The sequence below is a fragment of the Phallusia mammillata genome, chromosome 7, assembly GCF_965637545.1.
Source record: "Phallusia mammillata chromosome 7, kaPhaMamm4.hap1.1, whole genome shotgun sequence".
NCBI lineage: Eukaryota > Metazoa > Chordata > Ascidiacea > Phlebobranchia > Ascidiidae > Phallusia > Phallusia mammillata.
Window position 1 is genome coordinate 23,174,923 of NC_137258.1, and position 18,053 is coordinate 23,192,975.

Below are 18,053 nucleotides of genomic sequence, written 5' to 3' on the forward strand. Positions count from 1 at the left end.
CCTTTGACAAATGATTAAAAAAGATAAACAGAAAAGTTGTTACCACCAGTTCAGTGCAGTTAGTGGAATACTATAAGCACATAGCATATTTTGTGGTTTAGATACAGCGATTTGCAATTGATAAAAATACATTAAAATGTGAATCTTATCATAATACCATTTTTATACACGACTATTCTTTTTATGTATTATTAGGTTATTCTTTTTTCTCATCCTTTGTTCTTCTCATTTCCTCTGTTATATTCACAACGAATCTACTGTGAACCTGTCTGTTTTAGGTTTATTGAATCATAGTTTTGTAGGTATAAAGACATATCATCTGTTTACCCTAATATCACCAGCAGATACTCTGTCAAAAGAAACTGCAGCATAGTTTTACAAGTTTGTTATTTTACCAATCATCACAAACAGAAAGTTTTTTTCTCATGTAAGACTGAAACTGAACAACGCTGGTTGTAATGTCAAATTGCTTCTATCAAATTTTATTTTGCAACAGGTAATCTGTTAAACACCTAAAACTGACTGAATTCTATACATTTTTAACAGTTTGTGCATATTGTAGTAAATGTATTTGAGCAGTTTGCTTATGATGCAGTTTATGTCCCTATGTCACTTTTTACCTTATTTATATATAACTTTATGCATATGTGGGACCCATGCGTTTTTGCCTGCAGGAGGAAGAAAACTAGCAAAAATGACAGAAAAATGGTAAATTGGATGCAATAAACAATATGTATTTAAAATGGTGACAAGCATGAAATCTTGCATTTTGAGGCAGAATCATAAGAAATACTTTCCACAGAACTGTTTTCCAAGAAGTTTGTGCACAAGAAATGACCTCAACTTGGAATGTACACAGTTGAAGCTCAAACATTGTCTTTAATTTACTAGGTTAATTGCTGTAAATGTTGTGATGAATGGTTAAACAGTGTATTAAACTTTTTATTAGCCTAATTTTATGGAATTTAAGGTATCCTATTAGTGCTCTTATTTCACTTTGTTTTGGACAGTTTGAATGCGGCATAATTTGTTGTGACTTATTATAGAATTTTCACAAATATAGTGTTTTATTTAGATTTTTGGCAGTGCAGTGTTAAGTTGTGAATTATAGTTGTTATGTAAAAACCTGAAACACATTATGTATATCCTGCAATGCAATGTTTACAGCTAGTAGGAGTTTCCTTATGTGGGCGAGCAGACCTTTAAACAGCATCAGGTACATTGTGTTTATTTAAGTTCAGGAAAGATGGAAATAAATTAAGTACACAGTGTGTGAGAGCATAGTGTTAGTAACAGTGGCTGGATATAATCTGTTGATGCGAAATGTATTGGTGTTTTGCAGCTTGTTTCTTGTTTGTCTGCAATGTAGCAATGTGTGGTGAGTATGCATGTAAACAACAAATTTCAGCAACGTTTACCTTATGTTTAAATAAAATTTTGGTTGTATTTAGGTGGGGTCACATGTCAAGGTCAATATTTTCGACTGTTCGGAACAACAAAAACTTATGCTGAGGCTCAAACTGCTTGTCAAAATGGTGGTGGAGAACTTACAAGCATTCCTGATGAACAAACACAAGATCAACTTGTTGAACAAGCTAATGATTATAATGGATGGTCTGGATCTGAAATTCGTAAGCTCAAAATGTTTATATTTTTGCTTTAAATTAATTTCATTATTTGCCACAGTTGCTTACACTGGAGGTCACAGAGTGGGTGATACATATCAATGGCCTAATGGGACAGTATATTCCACAAAAGGTGTTTTAGTCAAATACTCAAGTTTGAAAACATAACAGTTTTTTCATCAAAGATTTTAATTCCTGAAAAATTAGCATGAAAAAATATTACTAATTTTACAAAAAAAGTCAAAGTTGATTGTGTAAAGTAAATTTAAACATTTGTGTTAACATTATTGGCATCAACGTTTTAGTTGTATTTATTGACATTTCCTTGCACCAGAATCATCATCATGGACCCACACTGGGTATAATGCATGGCAACCTAATCAACCAAGTGATAATGGAGATTGTATGTTCTTTCATGGAAAAAGGAGTGGCTCAAACTATGTTTGGACATGGTACATTGCACAATGTACTTTGGAACGCTTCTACATTTGTTCCTATGCAGGTACAGATTGAAACTTTCACTGAGGCATAACCACACATAATAAATATTTTGTTTGCAGCGTGAATGGTTTTAATCTCGACTTGGTTAAATTAGCTGTTTTGCAATTATCACATCGCAATATTGTTGATTTTATTTATGTGTCAATTTCAACTCCAGACTATATTTAGGTTACAGACTAGTTCACTTCAAGGATGCAACATGCCAATAATTTAAGAAGTGTGAAATTTACAATGCTACAATTCCATAAGATTTTCCTCGAAAAATATTTATGATGTTAACAAATTGCAGATTTGTTTGGTTCTTTCAAAACCAGTTTGTTTCAGAAACCAGAGAACTCTTACTTGACCAATCAGAGTACAACGTTGTAGCTGGACAAAAATTTAATGTAGCGATTTCAATATCACGTCAATCTTCACAACCACTGGATATTTTCTACACTTTTATTGGAGTAACAACTTCACTTGAAACATCAACAACAAACTACAGTTCAACTCAAACACTCACTATGCCTGCAAGTGACACAACAATTACTGTGAATGTTGAAGGTTTCACTATTCCATCTTGTCCACTAAGTGTCAGCAGTGAAGTTAAACAAGGTAAACTTTGAATGTGAATATACATTCCAGAAAACGTAAAAATTAAAGGCAGCTTTGATTGTTGCCTTGTGCTCTAAAAAATGTCTGTTTAAATTCCTACATGTTCTTAAACATTTCAGGACTACCATAAGAAATGTAAAAAATCAGTCTTATTGTTTATTCCAGTTTCCTAATTAACCCTAGTTTATGTATTTTTAGCGAATATTGTGTCAAAAACAATATTTTAAAACAAAACTTAAACATGATAGATTAAAAAACGATTTGTGATTTTGATTAGATTTGTTTGTTTACAGTCAAATCAACTCTCACATCTTTATCTATTACTGCATCTTCTACCCAGCAAAAATCGGTAACTTGCACAATAACAGGGTACTCACGTCCCACAGCCAGGTGGTTCAGGTAACAAACTTATAAACTTCGCAAAACTTTTATTACTTTACCACTATGCCTAACTACTTCACAGAAATTCTGCTCAAGTTACCACATCAAGTTCCAGCAAAGTCTATCAAAGTTCAACCAATGTTAATAGATTCACTGGTCGGTCCACTCTTTACATCCAACCAGGGACACAGGCTGGTGAAGGTGGACAATATGTTTGCAAACCTACAAACTGGAATAGAGGAGGGAACATAGACAGGACACTCACTGTTAATGGTGAGGACAGTATTCTATCTAATGTTTTATATAAATATCTTTTTTTAACCAAATGCTTTATTAGAAACAACCATAACATTACAGCACTAAAGTATTAGCAAAATAATGTTTTTTTACATTGGTTTTGTTAAAATGGTCTATGCATTTCTGAAAAATGTTGTGGCAAAAAATCTACTGCAAGAGACAATTTCTAATTAAATAAAAAAACATTTTACTATTAAGCAGAATGAAAAATGTACTGTTTTAGGAAAAGGTCATCAAATAGCAGCACTATGTCAGTTTATGAGACTGTACCTGTACCTGACAAAAGTGTATAGAACACATTGAAACAAACAAATTTTCTTATATGTGCACAGAGAGCTGTGTGCTTGAAATGTATACATGTTTAGTAAAGTTTTTATGACAGCTTCTGGTGTAGTTTTTTACCTTTTCCAAAAGCTAATAGGCTTGTAAGTCATATTACTTACACTTGTCAGTTAAGTTACTCTATCCACTGTTAAAACATTTGGTGACAAATAAATAATTTCTTGGATTTTCTTTTTAGTTGCTGCCAACATCGCTACATCTCCAAGTGCACAAATTGTAACAATTGGAGTCCAACAAATATTTACTTGCACTTCATACGGCTTTCCAATACCTACTATTACATGGAAACGGTAAGTACTGCAAATACTGGCAAGTCATGTTGTCAAAAAAAATCAGTTGGGAATAGTTTGTTGTTTACAATGCAAACATGCTAATCTACTAACATAATACTGTTTTACTTACTTTACTTTTATTTATGAATATTATAGTAAAACTTTTTTTAACTACGGTATCAAACAAAAAATGTTTAATTATGTTGTTCAGGAATGTTGACTCTGTAGCTTCGTCAACAAATGAAAACATTTATTAATCATCTCAAACTAAAACTACTTCACAAAACATGGCAGTTAGAAAACTTCTTGTTACACTTGAAGATTATAGTGAAGCTGGCAGATACACATGTGAAGTGACAAGTAATATTGCTGGACCTGCTAAAACATCGGATATACAAGCTCAAGGTTGGTGCGCCAGGTAAACCACAGTTCTCCAAAGTAAAGATTTGTTTTTGTTCCAGCAATCACTATATCACCTACTTCACATGTTTTTGCAATAGGGGACAAACAAGTGTTCACTTGTGCTTCATATGGACACACAGTCATGTCAGCCAGTCCAACAGTTCAATGGAAAAAGTATGACTTGGTTTGAATGTAAATAAATCGGGTTAAATCGTTTTTGTGTGTGTGTGTTTGCTAGGAATGGAAATTTGATCAACTCAAGTGAAAATATTTATCAAACAGCAGAAAACACATTTGGAGACAAACTTGTCCGTAACCTTTTCATAACACTTCAACATATCAGTGAAGCAGGAGAATATTCATGTGAAGTTCCTAGTGCTAGTGGTAGTGGAGTTTACCTCATGCGAAATATGCAAGTTCAAGGTGTGATCAATTTAATGATTTCTCAATAAAATCAGTCAGTTTGTATTGTCAATCTTGTTTACACATCCCAACAACATTATCACACATTTGTTTAACCAGTGGCTGCCAATGTCTCAACATCTCCAGCTGCACCTATTGTTGAATTTGGAGTTCAACAAATTTTCATTTGTACTTCATATGGATTTCCAATACCTCAAATTACATGGAAAAGGTAACATTCATTTTTTTGGGGGGGCAGTCTGTGTAGGCTGCTTCTCTTATTGCAAGTTTACATGATCATTTGTAATTTGATTTTTTTCCTGAGTTTTTGTTTAACATTTTGTCTAACATATTTTTTTATTCCATCACACAAGAAAAGAAGGTGTTCAAAATCTTCATACCTTAGTGTTTAACAATAAAATGTCGCAACATGTTTGACTCATTTGATTAAATCATTCAAGTAATGTCAGAAGGAGGTGAATGGCACACTGGTCATAGTTTAGTAACCCTTGTTCTAATCCACATGCAAATAGTGCATTTTTTTAGATAAAATAATCGCATTGGAACAAATATGTGGTGTATGTAGGGGGAAAAACAATGTGACAGCAACCGTCAACATTTATCAAACACTTCAAGAACCAACACCAATACCGAATAAAGTGATTAGAAAACTTTATATTACACTTTGGTGAAGCTGGCAAATATACATGTGAAGTTGCAAGTAATGCTGCTGGGTCTGCCAATTCCTCTAATGTTGAAGTTATGGGTAAGATAATTAGATTTCAGGTTGGATTTTTAGATTAGTAATGTTATGTATCAAGTGTGCTAGGAGCCATAAACAAAAATGGCCATGTTGTAAAAAAATGCAACCATCTTGCATTATGTTTTCAAATTGTATTTTAAAAAGAAACCATGTTTTTCATATCCCAGTTAATTCAAATCTAACTGCTTTACCCACTTCCAAAGTTGTGATAGTTGGAGTTCAACATGAATTTACTTGCACATCTTATGGTTATCCTACACCCGCCACATTTTGGTCAAGGTAAATAATCTAAAGACTTGTGTGCATATTTCTGTTTTAAATGGACCTTAATGTGTTTAGAAATGAAACTCAAGTTATCGAAAATTCAAGCTACAATATATACCAGCAACGGACTCTTATTTCATACACCAAACACAAAAAAGTTTGGACCTTGTATTTCACTCTCCAACACATAAATGAAGCAGGGGTTTACAAATGTGAAGCTGTTAAGACAAAAGCTGGTCCAGCCAAACAAACTGATGTACAAATCCAAGGTGGGAAGAAATGTTTCATGAAAGGGTTATTTATGGCACAACCTTATAACAGCACAAATATATAAGCTATTTCTGCCAGGCATAATATCAAGTTTGTAGAGCTCTTCTGGCAAATGTAATTTTATTCCGACATTTTGACGTCCTATACAGGTCGTCTTCTTCAGGGTAAATAACTGAATGTGACTAGTATAGTGCACGATAAACAAAGGAAAAAAGAATGGAATGCAAGCATATCACAACGCAACGAAACAAAAATATATTTAGATGTAAAAATGTAAACTATTTCTTCACTTAAAAATGTTAAGACAATATTGTTTTGCAATTAAGTTGCGGCAAACATTTCCATATTTCATCAGTGTTCTATTGGCAAAGCTAGATCAAACAGTGACTGTTGAATGTGTTTCTTATGGTATCCCATCCCCAACCGTTACATGGTTCAGGTAAATCAATCAGGCATAAAGAATAGGTTAATATTTTTTTTAACAATTGTGGTAAAGTGTTTTTTCTTTTTGTTAATCAATTGTGACAACTTTACCCTTGTGACAACTAAGTAATAGTTTTCTGAAATAATTAAAAGTCTATTAATTTCATATTACTGCAACAAATTTGTCTGCTTTGGCCTTCTAGTCTCATTTTTATTGTTGTGTAGGAATAGACACAAAACAGAAGACATGACATCATCAGCTATATATCAGACCATCACCAAGGAAGGACTTTACAAAACAACATCCCTGCTAACTGTGACATATACAAGCATTTCACAGACTGGCCAATACACATGCACTGCACATAATCTTCCTGAAATGCAAGTAAACAAAACATTAGAAGTTGAAGGTAAAACAATAAACAGTACACACTGCACAAGTAGTTTGTAAGGTTTTGTTATACTTATACAGACGAATCCGGTTAATCGCATCATCGATTTGCCAAGGGTATTTGATGCGATTAACCGGATTATGCGATAATCCGGTTGCTATGTAAACAGTACACGCCGTTAACAAAAGTGCTCATTTTCACTTCCCCAGCTGAAACAAAGTTGCCGTGACGCTCAACTATGGCAACGGAGCAGTATTTTCTCTCTTTTGTTGCCGAGAATTGAAAAAATTGCTGCTCTCAGTGCAATACATGACGTCATGCTTCCTAACTGTCGTGGCTATGTGGCAATCGCCTAAGTGTGTTAAAGAAACAGTAGAAACGCACACACACACTCTTAATTGGCGCACACGCCACAGTTCGCTTGATTTGTGCTTTCTCTTGCAGTCAGGTTTATTAAGATATGTTACATCGCATCGTAGCTAAGCGGCCCAACATTTAAATTTGGGAACTTCCCTATGAAGATGGTTTATGACGTTTTAGTCTTGTTTTGGGTAGTTTTATATAAATGTGCCAGACCTCGCCTAATATACACGTAAAATGGCCTGTTGTTTCTAACCTATTTCGTTTTCTAGTTCAAACCAACGCGTTAAGCGGCAAAGTGCTAGGTGCATATTTGTAAACAAGCCCAAACCCGCAAGCACACGACCGAAACCTAGTTAAACTTAAAACTTTGGCACATTCTACAGCGCAAGGGCACTAAGGCGAGCTGCATCAGTTTCTATTATAACCCATTATCCAATTGACAAAAAGAATATTTGATTTTAGCAAAACTTTAACGACTCAGATTGTGGCGCTACTTTCTAGCTTACTCAGCAAAACTGCAGCTGCAAGATTAGCGTGACTGTCACGTGATCAACGTGTGATCGTTGCTTCAAAAATTTAAAGCAGCAACAAATACTACTGGAATAAATGCCTCTCTTAATCGGTGTTTTACCTGATAAGTTGCGCAAGGTCACGAACAGAAGAAAAAATATGGCAATCATTGGCACGTTACCAACTACGTGAATCTAAACAACATGGTGTGATTACTTGCGATCTAACATTTTTTACAACCATTACGTGTTTGGCGGGTCATGAACAATATAACAGAAAACATTTTTAAACATTTGTTTTACATTTAACCTTGTTTAAATTTCAATACAGTTTAACACTTCGAATTGGGTGCAGTTCGCACTTAGTAAGAAATTACAATCAGCGTCTTTGCCGGAACACCAGTTTCGTAATTTTAACACGTTGAACTCTTTATTTAAACGCTTGATTTAAACTATTGGCGATTAGATAAGCCAATAAAAAAGGATCAATGTGCACGGCTGTGAGATAACGACTCCTTGTTATCGCACAGCGGTACACTCAACGCCGATTTAATCTTCTAATAACTTTTCCAAAATATTCTATGGTCGAGACGTGTCATTTTCAACGTTAAACGCGTTATTTGGTGTGGAATGCAAAAATGCATCTACGTCTTTTTCGCGTACATTACCTCCGGAGGATTTTACTATCATATCGTCGTTTTTTATTCCAAATACTCGGGCTGTTCGACTTTCACATAGAGATCATCCATCCGGTTAATCGCATATTTCGTGGAAAATCGATGCGAATATCCGGTTTATGCGATAAACCGGTATGCGATTAACCGGACGATTTTCTTAACAAACGATGGGCGACGGTTTGGGATTTTTAATTGTGATGCAATTAAACGGATTATGCGATTAACCGGATTCGTCTGTAATGTGTTTTTCATCAGTTGAAGTCAATGTATCTCTAAGCAACACCCAAGTGACAATTGAAGATGGACAAAGTAAAGACATCAATTGCATTTCATTTGGTTTCCCAACACCACAAGTATACTGGACAAGGTAATGTACTTTATATTGGTCGCCTTCAATATTTTCTGTAGCTATCTGCACAAATATCGATTGGTTGATACAATTGACAACTTTTCAGTGTTTTAGGATTCTATTTTATGTGTAGATTTTTGTGACAAGTTTTTTTTTAAGGTTATATTGTTTGTATAAAATGTTTTACTTTAGCAAACAAGTAATCAAGTATTTCATGTTTTACAGAAGCTCATCTAATATTTCTGCAAATAAATCAGAAAACGTACACCAAACACATTCCCAACCTTTCCCATATCAAACTGTGTCCACACTGACAATAATGTTTGCTGTACTTTCTGATTTTGGTGAATATGTTTGCCATGCAAGTAATACTGTGGAAAATGGAACCTTGAAAACAGTTCAAAGTGGTTTGCATGTTCATGGTAAATAAATTCTATTATAACTTAGGTTTATGCAATGAAACAGACCACAAACTTACGTGATTTGAAATATTTTCAAATACTTCAGGTTATTTAATATTTTATATTGAAATAACAACTTTTCCTTTTTTGCAGTTGGACCAATTTACAGGAGTTTTACTCTACCAACCGATTTCAGTCAGTCACAGACATTCACCTGTACATTTGTTGGAAGACCTCAACCCACTGGACACTGGAAAATCAATGGTCAAAACTTAAATGCAAAATCCCACGCACATATATCATCTTTGGGTGATGGAGATCAACTTGTATCAAAACTGCTGCTCAAAAACTCGCTTATTTTTGGTGGAAATTCTACAATTGAGTGCTGGGCAACCAATCTTGTTGGAAAAACAAAATCAGCACAGATTCAGTTCAATACTGGTAAGTAACTTATCAGTGGTGATGTTGTAATACTTCATATGGGTCCCCTTCCTTATTTGATTTTACTCAATTTGTTTGTTGTTAAATAGGCCCTTCTAGTTTAAACTTACCCAACCATTTACCAATAGTGCTTGTAAGACTGTAACAACCTTTTTTTGAAAAAAAACATTGTTTGTTATTGTGACACAGAGTTTACAGATTTCAAGGTTTACAATTCCATATTTTTTAAAACTTAGATTTACAAGACGAGAATAGCCAGTATTATGTTGCATACAACACAAAAAGAAATTACTCACAATCCCTTGAGCAGTGCACAGAAAAAGGAGGATATTTATCAACAGAACCATTTCTTCACAAATTAACTTCCTTGAACACATCTAGGCTGTTTTTTCAAGATGGAGTTTGGGTAAAAAAAACTGAAAACCTAAGTGAGTTTTACTTTTTGTTAAATACAATCCTGGTGTGAATAAAAAAATGATGCCTTGATTTGCTCTGTGTTTCACCTAATACTGTATTTTACTTGTTTTCTGATACTACTTTTGAATATGTTTTTGCTTTCAGCAATGGAGCATTACCACAATCAAAATTCTTTCAATGAGAGTTTGTCGTGCAGTGTTATAGTTGCTGGAGGAGAAATTAATAAAACAGATTGTGATGAAACTTATCTATCAATATGTTTATTTTCAGGTACGCTGTATTGTGTGTGTTTACAAGTCTTGCTAGTATCAAATTCAATGAATTGTAGGTGTTGAAATTCTTGACACAAGCAAGTGTTATAAAAACAAGGTTGTTGTGAAGTGGAAAGATCAATCAAAGTACAATGGAACATTTAATTACACAATATCTCTTGTTAACTCACATACATTAGTCAAAATTAGCAAGACTGTCACACAAACACCAACAACAAACTTTGAATATGAAACAACTGTTGACAAACTTCCAACTGATGCAACCTATATGATTTCGGTAAGGTTTGTTATTTTTTGGACAAATTTTATCCAAATCCTGTCAGACTCTACTGACTAGCAGTGGAGAGATGCATATGTGAAGATACAAATTTACAATGTTTATGTTACAATATATTCTGTTTTTAGGTGAGAATGTTTCCAAACCACTCTAGAATTGTACTGAAAAGTAAAACAGCAAAGACTGTTAGTCTATTTTCAAACATAAATTCTCATATGAAATTGATTTCTGGGATTTGCAACATCAACATAACAATGTCCCAAACAGCGGTAAACAAGATTAATATGGTCAAGGTAAATAAAAATTTCTCTTTAAAACATTTAAACAATGTCAATTGTAAATGCATAAAATAAATTGAGTCAAGTGTTTGAAATAATATTTGGCTGTTTAATTCCAAACCTGGAATAAATTGCCAAACATAACTAACAGAAATTATGTTTTGTGCACTTGTTGCAGATAAATATCACAAAATACGGTGAAAACGTAACAACGTCGCAAATCAATTTGGAGCCTCGTACGTCACTGACGTATAACGTCACAATAGAGGAGCTGGAATACGCAAACGCGACATTTCAGCCAATCACACATGAGTGCGACAACGTGGTTTTAAATATTAAGGGACATTGCGAAAAACCAATAAAAGAAACTCAGGGAGGAGAACGTAAATTAATTGTTTTTTGCATTTATTGTGTGTTGTACCTTATCTTACGTATTGTTTATTGCAGCAATTCCACCAAGTTCAACAATTGGAGAAATTGTTGGTGCAATAGTTGTAGTTTTGTTGCTTGCCGGATTGCTGGGTGTAGCAGCTTTCAAAAGGTAAATTTGTTTGCTGCTTCAACTATGGGAGATTAAATTACTAACCATTACTGACTAGCAACAACTAATCTTTATGAAATCTTTTTTTATGAAGCTTTTTCACAATATCTTTAAAGATTTGTCTAAATGTTTGCAGCAATAAGTATACAGAGGTTATTTTGTTTTCATTATATCTTAACACTGAGGCAAAGCCTAGTTTAGTATTTTCCGTGAAGAGGCGTTTATATTAGAACTGCGATTTCCTTTGTGAGCAAACTGCTTTAATATTAGCGGTATACAATAACACATGTGTGGATCTACATGTAGTCTATGTGATAAATATAAACAATATAAAGCAGTGGGCCTAGCTTTATTTGACCAGAGCCACAAATAGTGGCTCTGATTTGACGTAAAGGTTGCCAGGCAGGCAACCGATAGCTTCCTTCAAGTATTTATTTCTGCGTATGTGTTTGGCGCAACAAATTCAAATCGCAACAATCGACATTTGTAAGTGACAATGGCATTTATTACGTTATGGAATACAGCAATTCTTTTAGTTGTCATAATACTTGTAAAAAGGGTTTTCTAAAATACACCGCCGGTAATAGCAATGCTCCGTTAAGAGCCATTTAATTTATGGAACTTGTGTTAATAAGTGCGCGTTTAATGCAATCCATTCCAGTTCCGAATTTGTTATTTTCCTTTAGTAGAACAATGCAAAACACGGAATCCATCTAAAAATATCAAAATAAATTGCATATTTTACGGTAAATTGCGTATTTGAAAATTGATTGAGTGAATATGTTGCGTTTACATCTTGCCTAAGCATTTTATGGTAGGCTACATTGCTGGTCGTAGCGTATTTTAGAGTAGCCTAATCTAAGTGCTACAAATCCAACAAAGCAGGAAATAAGGTGTCAGTTTACATCCGTGAGTTATTTGTCCGGTTACGCGAAGCAAAATATTAGAAAATGGCATCATTTAAGTAAAAATTGCCGCCGCCGAACTGCATTACTTTCTCCTTTGTATTCTTATCTTTAAGCTGATTTTGCAGACATCGCATTAATAGCTGGTATGTTGCAAGACAAAATCAAGTCAGGATTATTGATTCTCCTATTAAAGTGCAAGGTAAGAACATTTTACTCATGACCATTCTCTGTTTTACAACCAGACGTTAAATGTCTATTTGAACCATTTTGCTTATCATATCACAAAACGTGTTAGCATATTTGCGTTCAGTTTTCTTTGAATAAAGGTATCATGGTGTTTCGTTATAAGGCGGGTGACAGTTTTATGGTAATAAACCCTTGATAAATGTACACGTGTTCGCAGAAGCATCTTTGAAAGCACCAATAGAAGAACACGCGATTTTGGTGGATGAGTTGGAAGATTTATTTACGAAGAGCTTCGAATCATCCCATGCCACTCTGACTCTACAATTTAACGTAAGAAACGAACTGCAGTTTGATTGCTCACTAACGGATCTGTTAACACCAATAAACAAAGGTTTAAATCCGCCAAGTCCCACTTACAGTTATTAAATTTCCAAACATATTTCGTTGCAGAGAATCAAAGAGGTGACAAAGGATTTTGTTTCTGGTACGCGTGAAGGAAAAAGCAGCGAAAATGCGAAGAAAAATCGATACAAGAACATCTTACCATGTAATGCAACTAAATATATCTAATAATTGCCTTGAATACTAAAAACTAACTAAAATCTCGTTCAGATGACCACAACAGAGTGATTCTGCCGAGTTCTAGTCAAAATGCAAACGGTTATATCAATGCATCGGAAATAAAAGTAGGTTTATTTTGTGACACTTGTCAAGCAACTTCTTTAAAAATTTGAACTGCGTTGCTAAGATACATGCAAAGTCACCATGCTTGTTTTCAATCTAACTTCTGCGGTGTATTCCAGGGTTATGGGAAAAGTGGTAAGTGGATCGCCACTCAGGGACCAACTGCGAACACTGTCAACGATCTGTGGAGGATGGTTTGGGAGAAACAAGTTAAAGTTATTGTTATGTTAGCGAACGTGGTCGAAAACGGTAAGGTAAGGGGGTTTTTGGTTGTATATCATTGCACATCGACGTATTTAATTACAAGGTCCTCTCGCAACCTTGAACAAAAAAACAAGCTTACCTGATTACATAGTGCAGTAGTTCTCAAACTGTGAGTCGCGACGCCCTTGTGCGTCGTTTTAAATTTCCAAGGGCGCCGCAGAATAGTTCCGTTTCGTGGCTTTTTGTTGTTGTATTAATACATGACTTTAATAATAAGTTTTATTATTAACTTTTATTTGCTGGTGCGTCGCAAGTTCAGAAAACTTTTCCAGAGGCGTCGCAACGAAAAAAGTTTGAGAACCACTGACATAGTGGATTATATGTATGGCTCCCTGCGACATTAGATTGCTGGAGTTGCAGTATGCACAGGAAGTAATAGACACATATAGCTTGGAAATCTAAACAATGCACTTTAAGCTACAACACATGAGCTACTAACAACACACAAACTTGTGTTTTACTCGAGCTGTTGTTTTTCAATACAAATTAGGAAAGTGTTATTTGACAAAACCATTAAATTATTTCACAAAAATCGGTGCTAACCACTCGACCATCAATTTGTTTAATTCACGAAGAATAAAAAACTTTATTTATTTCAGAACAAATGTGAACGATATTGGCCACAAACAGGATCCAGTCAGGAATATGGAACAACAAAAGTGTTCTTTAATGACGTCACAGAGTATGGTTCTTACGTTAAAAGAAGTTTGAGCATCGAGGATCTCACAGATGAATATACGTCGGTGAGAAATTACTGATAAAAACGCTTTGCCTTAAACTGGATTTCATAGGTATGGTCTGCAAATAAAAGTCGTCAAAAATGAATAATCTTGTTTGCAAGTTTCTGTTGGGGCCATTGTTAGAGTTTTGTGTATTGCTGACGTACGGTCTATACAACAGCTATAATTTAACTAAAATGTTCTTGTTATAAAACGGTTTACTTTACAACAGGAACGTCGTGAAATCATCCAGTTCCATTTCACGGCATGGCAAGATCATGGTGTACCAGCGACATCTGGTGGTCTGATGCGACTTTGCACGGAAGTTCGAAACAGGATTGCTGAAGACAAAATAACGTCGCCGATAGTTGTACACTGCAGGTTAATACAATGGTTGTATATTGGTGACAACAAGCGTTACATAATTTATTATGAAAACAACAAAACACAAAGCAACACAGTACAAACTTAGGATTGAAGTGTTCTCTTTGTTGATGCTGTGACCTGTTCTAAGCAACTGTTTGTGACAGAAACTAGAGATCCTGTCGAGAAAATTGATGTAATTCTGAGAACTTTGGAATCTTGCTTTAAAAACTTCGTCGAGCAATACATTTTCTTGTACAAAGCCATGACAGAACTGGCATTGTTTGGTGAAACCAATTTGGATTTGCAGCAATTTAAAACTGTGATTGACAGTTTAAGCAGGTTTGTCCCAATGTAACATTTACTTTAAAGTGCATGCACAAAATTAAAACTAAAATTTTTTTATTCAAAATAAAAATGTGTCCTTCAATCTCACTATTGTGTTAATGTCTAATCCCAGAATTTTGTATTATGTTCTGTTAATGCCATGCTTCATCTTATCCATGAAAATTGGGAAAGTTATTTTATAGACATCCCACAACCAACCTGGTCACAACCCAATTTAATTTACTGCCACAAACTTTGGATGTACCAAGAGTTGCCAGTGTGACATTTGAATCGCCACAAACTGTTGCTTGTAAGCTTTTGCCATTTTCTCTGCTGACATCAAGTGTCAGCTCCTATTTTTTACATTTTTTTAATTCAATATATTTTAGATGAAGCTTTCAACTCCCACATTTATGACAATTTCAGAGAAACAACCACCAAAGCCTACAAAGTACCGGTAAAATTATTTGTTAGGGAACACATGTCATGATATTTTGTCATGTTTTGTAAAACTATTGTTGACATACTGTATTTAATATCTAGAACATATTATTATATTAGGGTTATGGAAGTGAGAATGATGTTCTAGTCTGCAGTTAAATTTCTGGGCAGTTCCAAGATTTCTGGAAATTAATTTAAAATGAAAATATTGAATTGATTGTAATGCTAGACAATTTAAAGGTACAAATACAATTGAAAGCTTTCTATGCAAAGAGTCTGTACAATATTGTTTTGCAAACAATGCAATACTTGTCATTACAGAATTCCAGTCTGTTACCTAGCAACCAAAACACTACAAACAGTTTGGGAATGTTTGTGTAACACTTAGTAAAACTGTATCTCAACCTGGACAACATGGAATGGAAAGTTTATGTGTGGAGAGTACAGAGAACATAACCAAAGTAACGTAAAACTTTTATATGGAGTTAAGATGAACATAAATTCATAACTGGGATCAGCCCTGAAGCGTCGATGCAGACCAGTAATCACAGAATACTCATATGTAAATCACAGTATGCCAGGCCTATTAAAGGAGTCATACTGAATCAGTCGGTCACCAAGCATTTACCACAATTGGTAACCGGCTGATTCAGTATGACACCTTCAATGGGCCTGGCGTACTTTTATATGCATTCATGAAGTAACTCAAATTTGTGTTTTTCAGATGTATACAAAACTTTTAAGTTATGTCTCTTGGAACAATGATGATTCTCCATCTGATGTTTCTGGATTTGTTGAGTTTTTGTCATTTATCAAATCACTAAGAGGTGAAGAAACTGAAGGAAATGTCTTGGTTTGTTCCAAGTAAGTGTTTGTTTAAATGAGTTTCACATAATTCAGGTTGACTTTATTTTCTGTTTGTTTTTTCAGCAGTGGGTTGACTAGGACTGCAATGTTTTGTTGTTTGTCGAATCTCTTCTCACGGTTTCAAGTTGACAAGAAAATCGATGTATTCAGGGCAATGAAAAATGTGAAAGAGTCTCTTCCTTGTTTAACTCTTAGTTTGGTAAAAACATGCTATTAATTTAAAGTAAATGAAAGAAAATATGTTTAATTAATCCAAAACTTTAATTGTTTAGCAGGCAATGGATTTTAGGATCAAAATAGTCATTAAAGCATACTTATGCAGTAAAGAATGCCTAAAAATTTTTTTATAAAATAATGCCTTGTAAAAAATCAATCTTTAAACATGTTGCATTGTGAACAGCATTAAATAAGTAACCAAAACAGTGGAAAGTGATTGAATAACTTTCTTCTGTGTTTCTAGGAAACATACAAGGCTTGCTACTTGACAGTGAACAAAATGGTTGAATCATTTTCTATTTACATGAACTAAACAGTTCCATCAAGATGGATTATCATATTGTATGCCGAAGAGTATATTGATGTATTCACAAATTTGTAGCTCTTTCTGCAGTTTTTATTATAATATGCTGGCGTTTCAATATGTATATTAATGTGTTTGTGCTTTGTAACCTCCCAAACTGAAATGTACTTATTACACAATACCTATCAAGAAAAGTTACATGATTCAGTATGACACTAAAACAAAACCAACTTAAAGAATGATTGTAAGAGTAATTTTTAAAGTAATTGTGATTAGAAGTTTTTTAATTCAACACAAGCAAATAAATTAGTTAGTTTTATATATTTCAGTTTGTTTTTTGCTTGTTGTGTTGGTGACTTCAATATATTTCAACCTTATAGATATTACTGGGTTAAAGCAATGCAGCTCCAGTTTCTTGCTCAAAGAGGCAGGATTATAACCCACAACCTGATTTCAATATATTTTTCATGAATGGTAGATATGTAGTTGTAATTATAAAGACATATCATCTGTTTTACTTAATACCCCAGTAGATACTCTGTTAAACGAAAACGAAGCATGTTTATTTTTTGTTTGTTAAATTTGTTATTCTATTAGTCATCACAGACAAAAAGTTTATGTAAGATTGTAACTGAAGCTCAACAATGCTGGTGTGATGTTAATCTGCTTCTATTAAATGATAATTACGGAACTGGTTGTAGGTAGTTTGTTAAACCATGTAAAACTATTGACTAAGATGAATATGTTTTAAACAGTTTGTTCATAACGTAGTAAGTTTATTTAGGCAGTGTACAGATGATGCTGTTTTATACCTCCTGTACTTTTGACCACTTTACTCACGTGTTGAGACCCATGCGTTTATGCTTGCCGAAACTAAACCCCCAAAAAAACTTAAGCAGATATTGGATCCATTGAAAGATAATATTCCAAGTTTGACAACTGTAGTTTGTGTGAAATCTAGTATTCGTATAATAAAGCTGTACTAATACACAAATCGTCCTGATTCACAGTTTATTTATTTCCTGTTTAGGACTGACAATGCCATGCATTTGGGTGAAATTGATTTCTGAAGTGTTTTGCTATAAGAAATACAAAGACTGATTTAAGTGTGTTGAATTTGTCAGCTAATTATTGTCCAGCATTTGTAGAGATTTATGAAAATACTTACTAATAAAACTTGTTTTTGAAGGTAGTTAACAGACACAAGAAATATCTTCAATAATGCAAACTTGTTGAAACTCGAACTATTGCCTTAATTTACTGGGTTATTTGCTGTTAATGTTGTGGTGGATAAACAATGTGTCAAACTTTATATTAA

The 18,053-nt window shown here is 34.1% G+C and overlaps 4 protein-coding genes across 6 annotated transcripts in view; all 4 read left to right on the forward strand.

The window, feature by feature from the left end:
• Positions 1 to 1,429: 1,429 nt before the first annotated feature.
• On the forward strand, positions 1,430 to 4,280 carry LOC145237151 (uncharacterized). Its single transcript, XM_080099911.1, has 7 exons — positions 1,430 to 1,631; positions 1,960 to 2,127; positions 2,451 to 2,723; positions 3,017 to 3,122; positions 3,187 to 3,377; positions 3,922 to 4,033; positions 4,227 to 4,280. The coding sequence occupies exons 2-7, from the start codon at positions 2,031 to 2,033 to the stop codon at positions 4,270 to 4,272; spliced, it is 825 nt and encodes a 274-aa protein (XP_079956037.1). The 5' UTR covers positions 1,430 to 1,631; positions 1,960 to 2,030; the 3' UTR covers positions 4,273 to 4,280.
• A 22-nt stretch (positions 4,281 to 4,302) lies between these two features.
• Positions 4,303 to 5,584, forward strand: LOC145237150 (peroxidasin homolog). Its single transcript, XM_080099910.1, has 5 exons — positions 4,303 to 4,420; positions 4,477 to 4,591; positions 4,656 to 4,840; positions 4,940 to 5,051; positions 5,406 to 5,584. The coding sequence occupies exons 1-5, from the start codon at positions 4,303 to 4,305 to the stop codon at positions 5,509 to 5,511; spliced, it is 636 nt and encodes a 211-aa protein (XP_079956036.1). The 3' UTR covers positions 5,512 to 5,584.
• Positions 5,585 to 5,976: 392 nt separating this feature from the next.
• LOC145237149 (uncharacterized) overlaps positions 5,977 to 18,053 on the forward strand; it is a 29,750-nt gene continuing 17,673 nt past the window's right edge. The window contains exons 1-13 of one of the 2 annotated variants that reach the window (XM_080099908.1): positions 5,977 to 6,115; positions 6,443 to 6,555; positions 6,765 to 6,949; positions 8,736 to 8,847; positions 9,055 to 9,251; positions 9,384 to 9,671; positions 9,908 to 10,099; positions 10,233 to 10,358; positions 10,417 to 10,637; positions 10,766 to 10,930; positions 11,094 to 11,298; positions 11,363 to 11,456; positions 12,490 to 12,563. In XM_080099908.1, the coding sequence (XP_079956034.1) occupies positions 6,038 to 6,115; positions 6,443 to 6,555; positions 6,765 to 6,949; positions 8,736 to 8,847; positions 9,055 to 9,251; positions 9,384 to 9,671; positions 9,908 to 10,099; positions 10,233 to 10,358; positions 10,417 to 10,637; positions 10,766 to 10,930; positions 11,094 to 11,298; positions 11,363 to 11,456; positions 12,490 to 12,563 (2,050 nt within the window). In that variant the 5' untranslated portion in view covers positions 5,977 to 6,037. The remainder of the gene's footprint in view (positions 6,116 to 6,442; positions 6,556 to 6,764; positions 6,950 to 8,735; positions 8,848 to 9,054; positions 9,252 to 9,383; positions 9,672 to 9,907; positions 10,100 to 10,232; positions 10,359 to 10,416; positions 10,638 to 10,765; positions 10,931 to 11,093; positions 11,299 to 11,362; positions 11,457 to 12,489; positions 12,564 to 18,053) is intronic. The other variant, XM_080099909.1, reaches the window with a different exon arrangement.
• Positions 14,859 to 17,651, forward strand: LOC145237153 (receptor-type tyrosine-protein phosphatase alpha-like). 2 transcript variants are annotated; one of them, XM_080099912.1, is made up of 6 exons: positions 14,859 to 14,922; positions 15,297 to 15,358; positions 15,670 to 15,809; positions 16,073 to 16,212; positions 16,279 to 16,414; positions 16,676 to 17,651. In XM_080099912.1, the coding sequence occupies exons 3-6, from the start codon at positions 15,768 to 15,770 to the stop codon at positions 16,742 to 16,744; spliced, it is 387 nt and encodes a 128-aa protein (XP_079956038.1). In that variant the 5' UTR covers positions 14,859 to 14,922; positions 15,297 to 15,358; positions 15,670 to 15,767; the 3' UTR covers positions 16,745 to 17,651. The 2 variants fall into 2 exon arrangements, with proteins under 2 accessions (XP_079956038.1, XP_079956039.1); XM_080099913.1 differs by lacking the exons at positions 14,859 to 14,922; positions 15,297 to 15,358 and adding an exon at positions 15,532 to 15,588.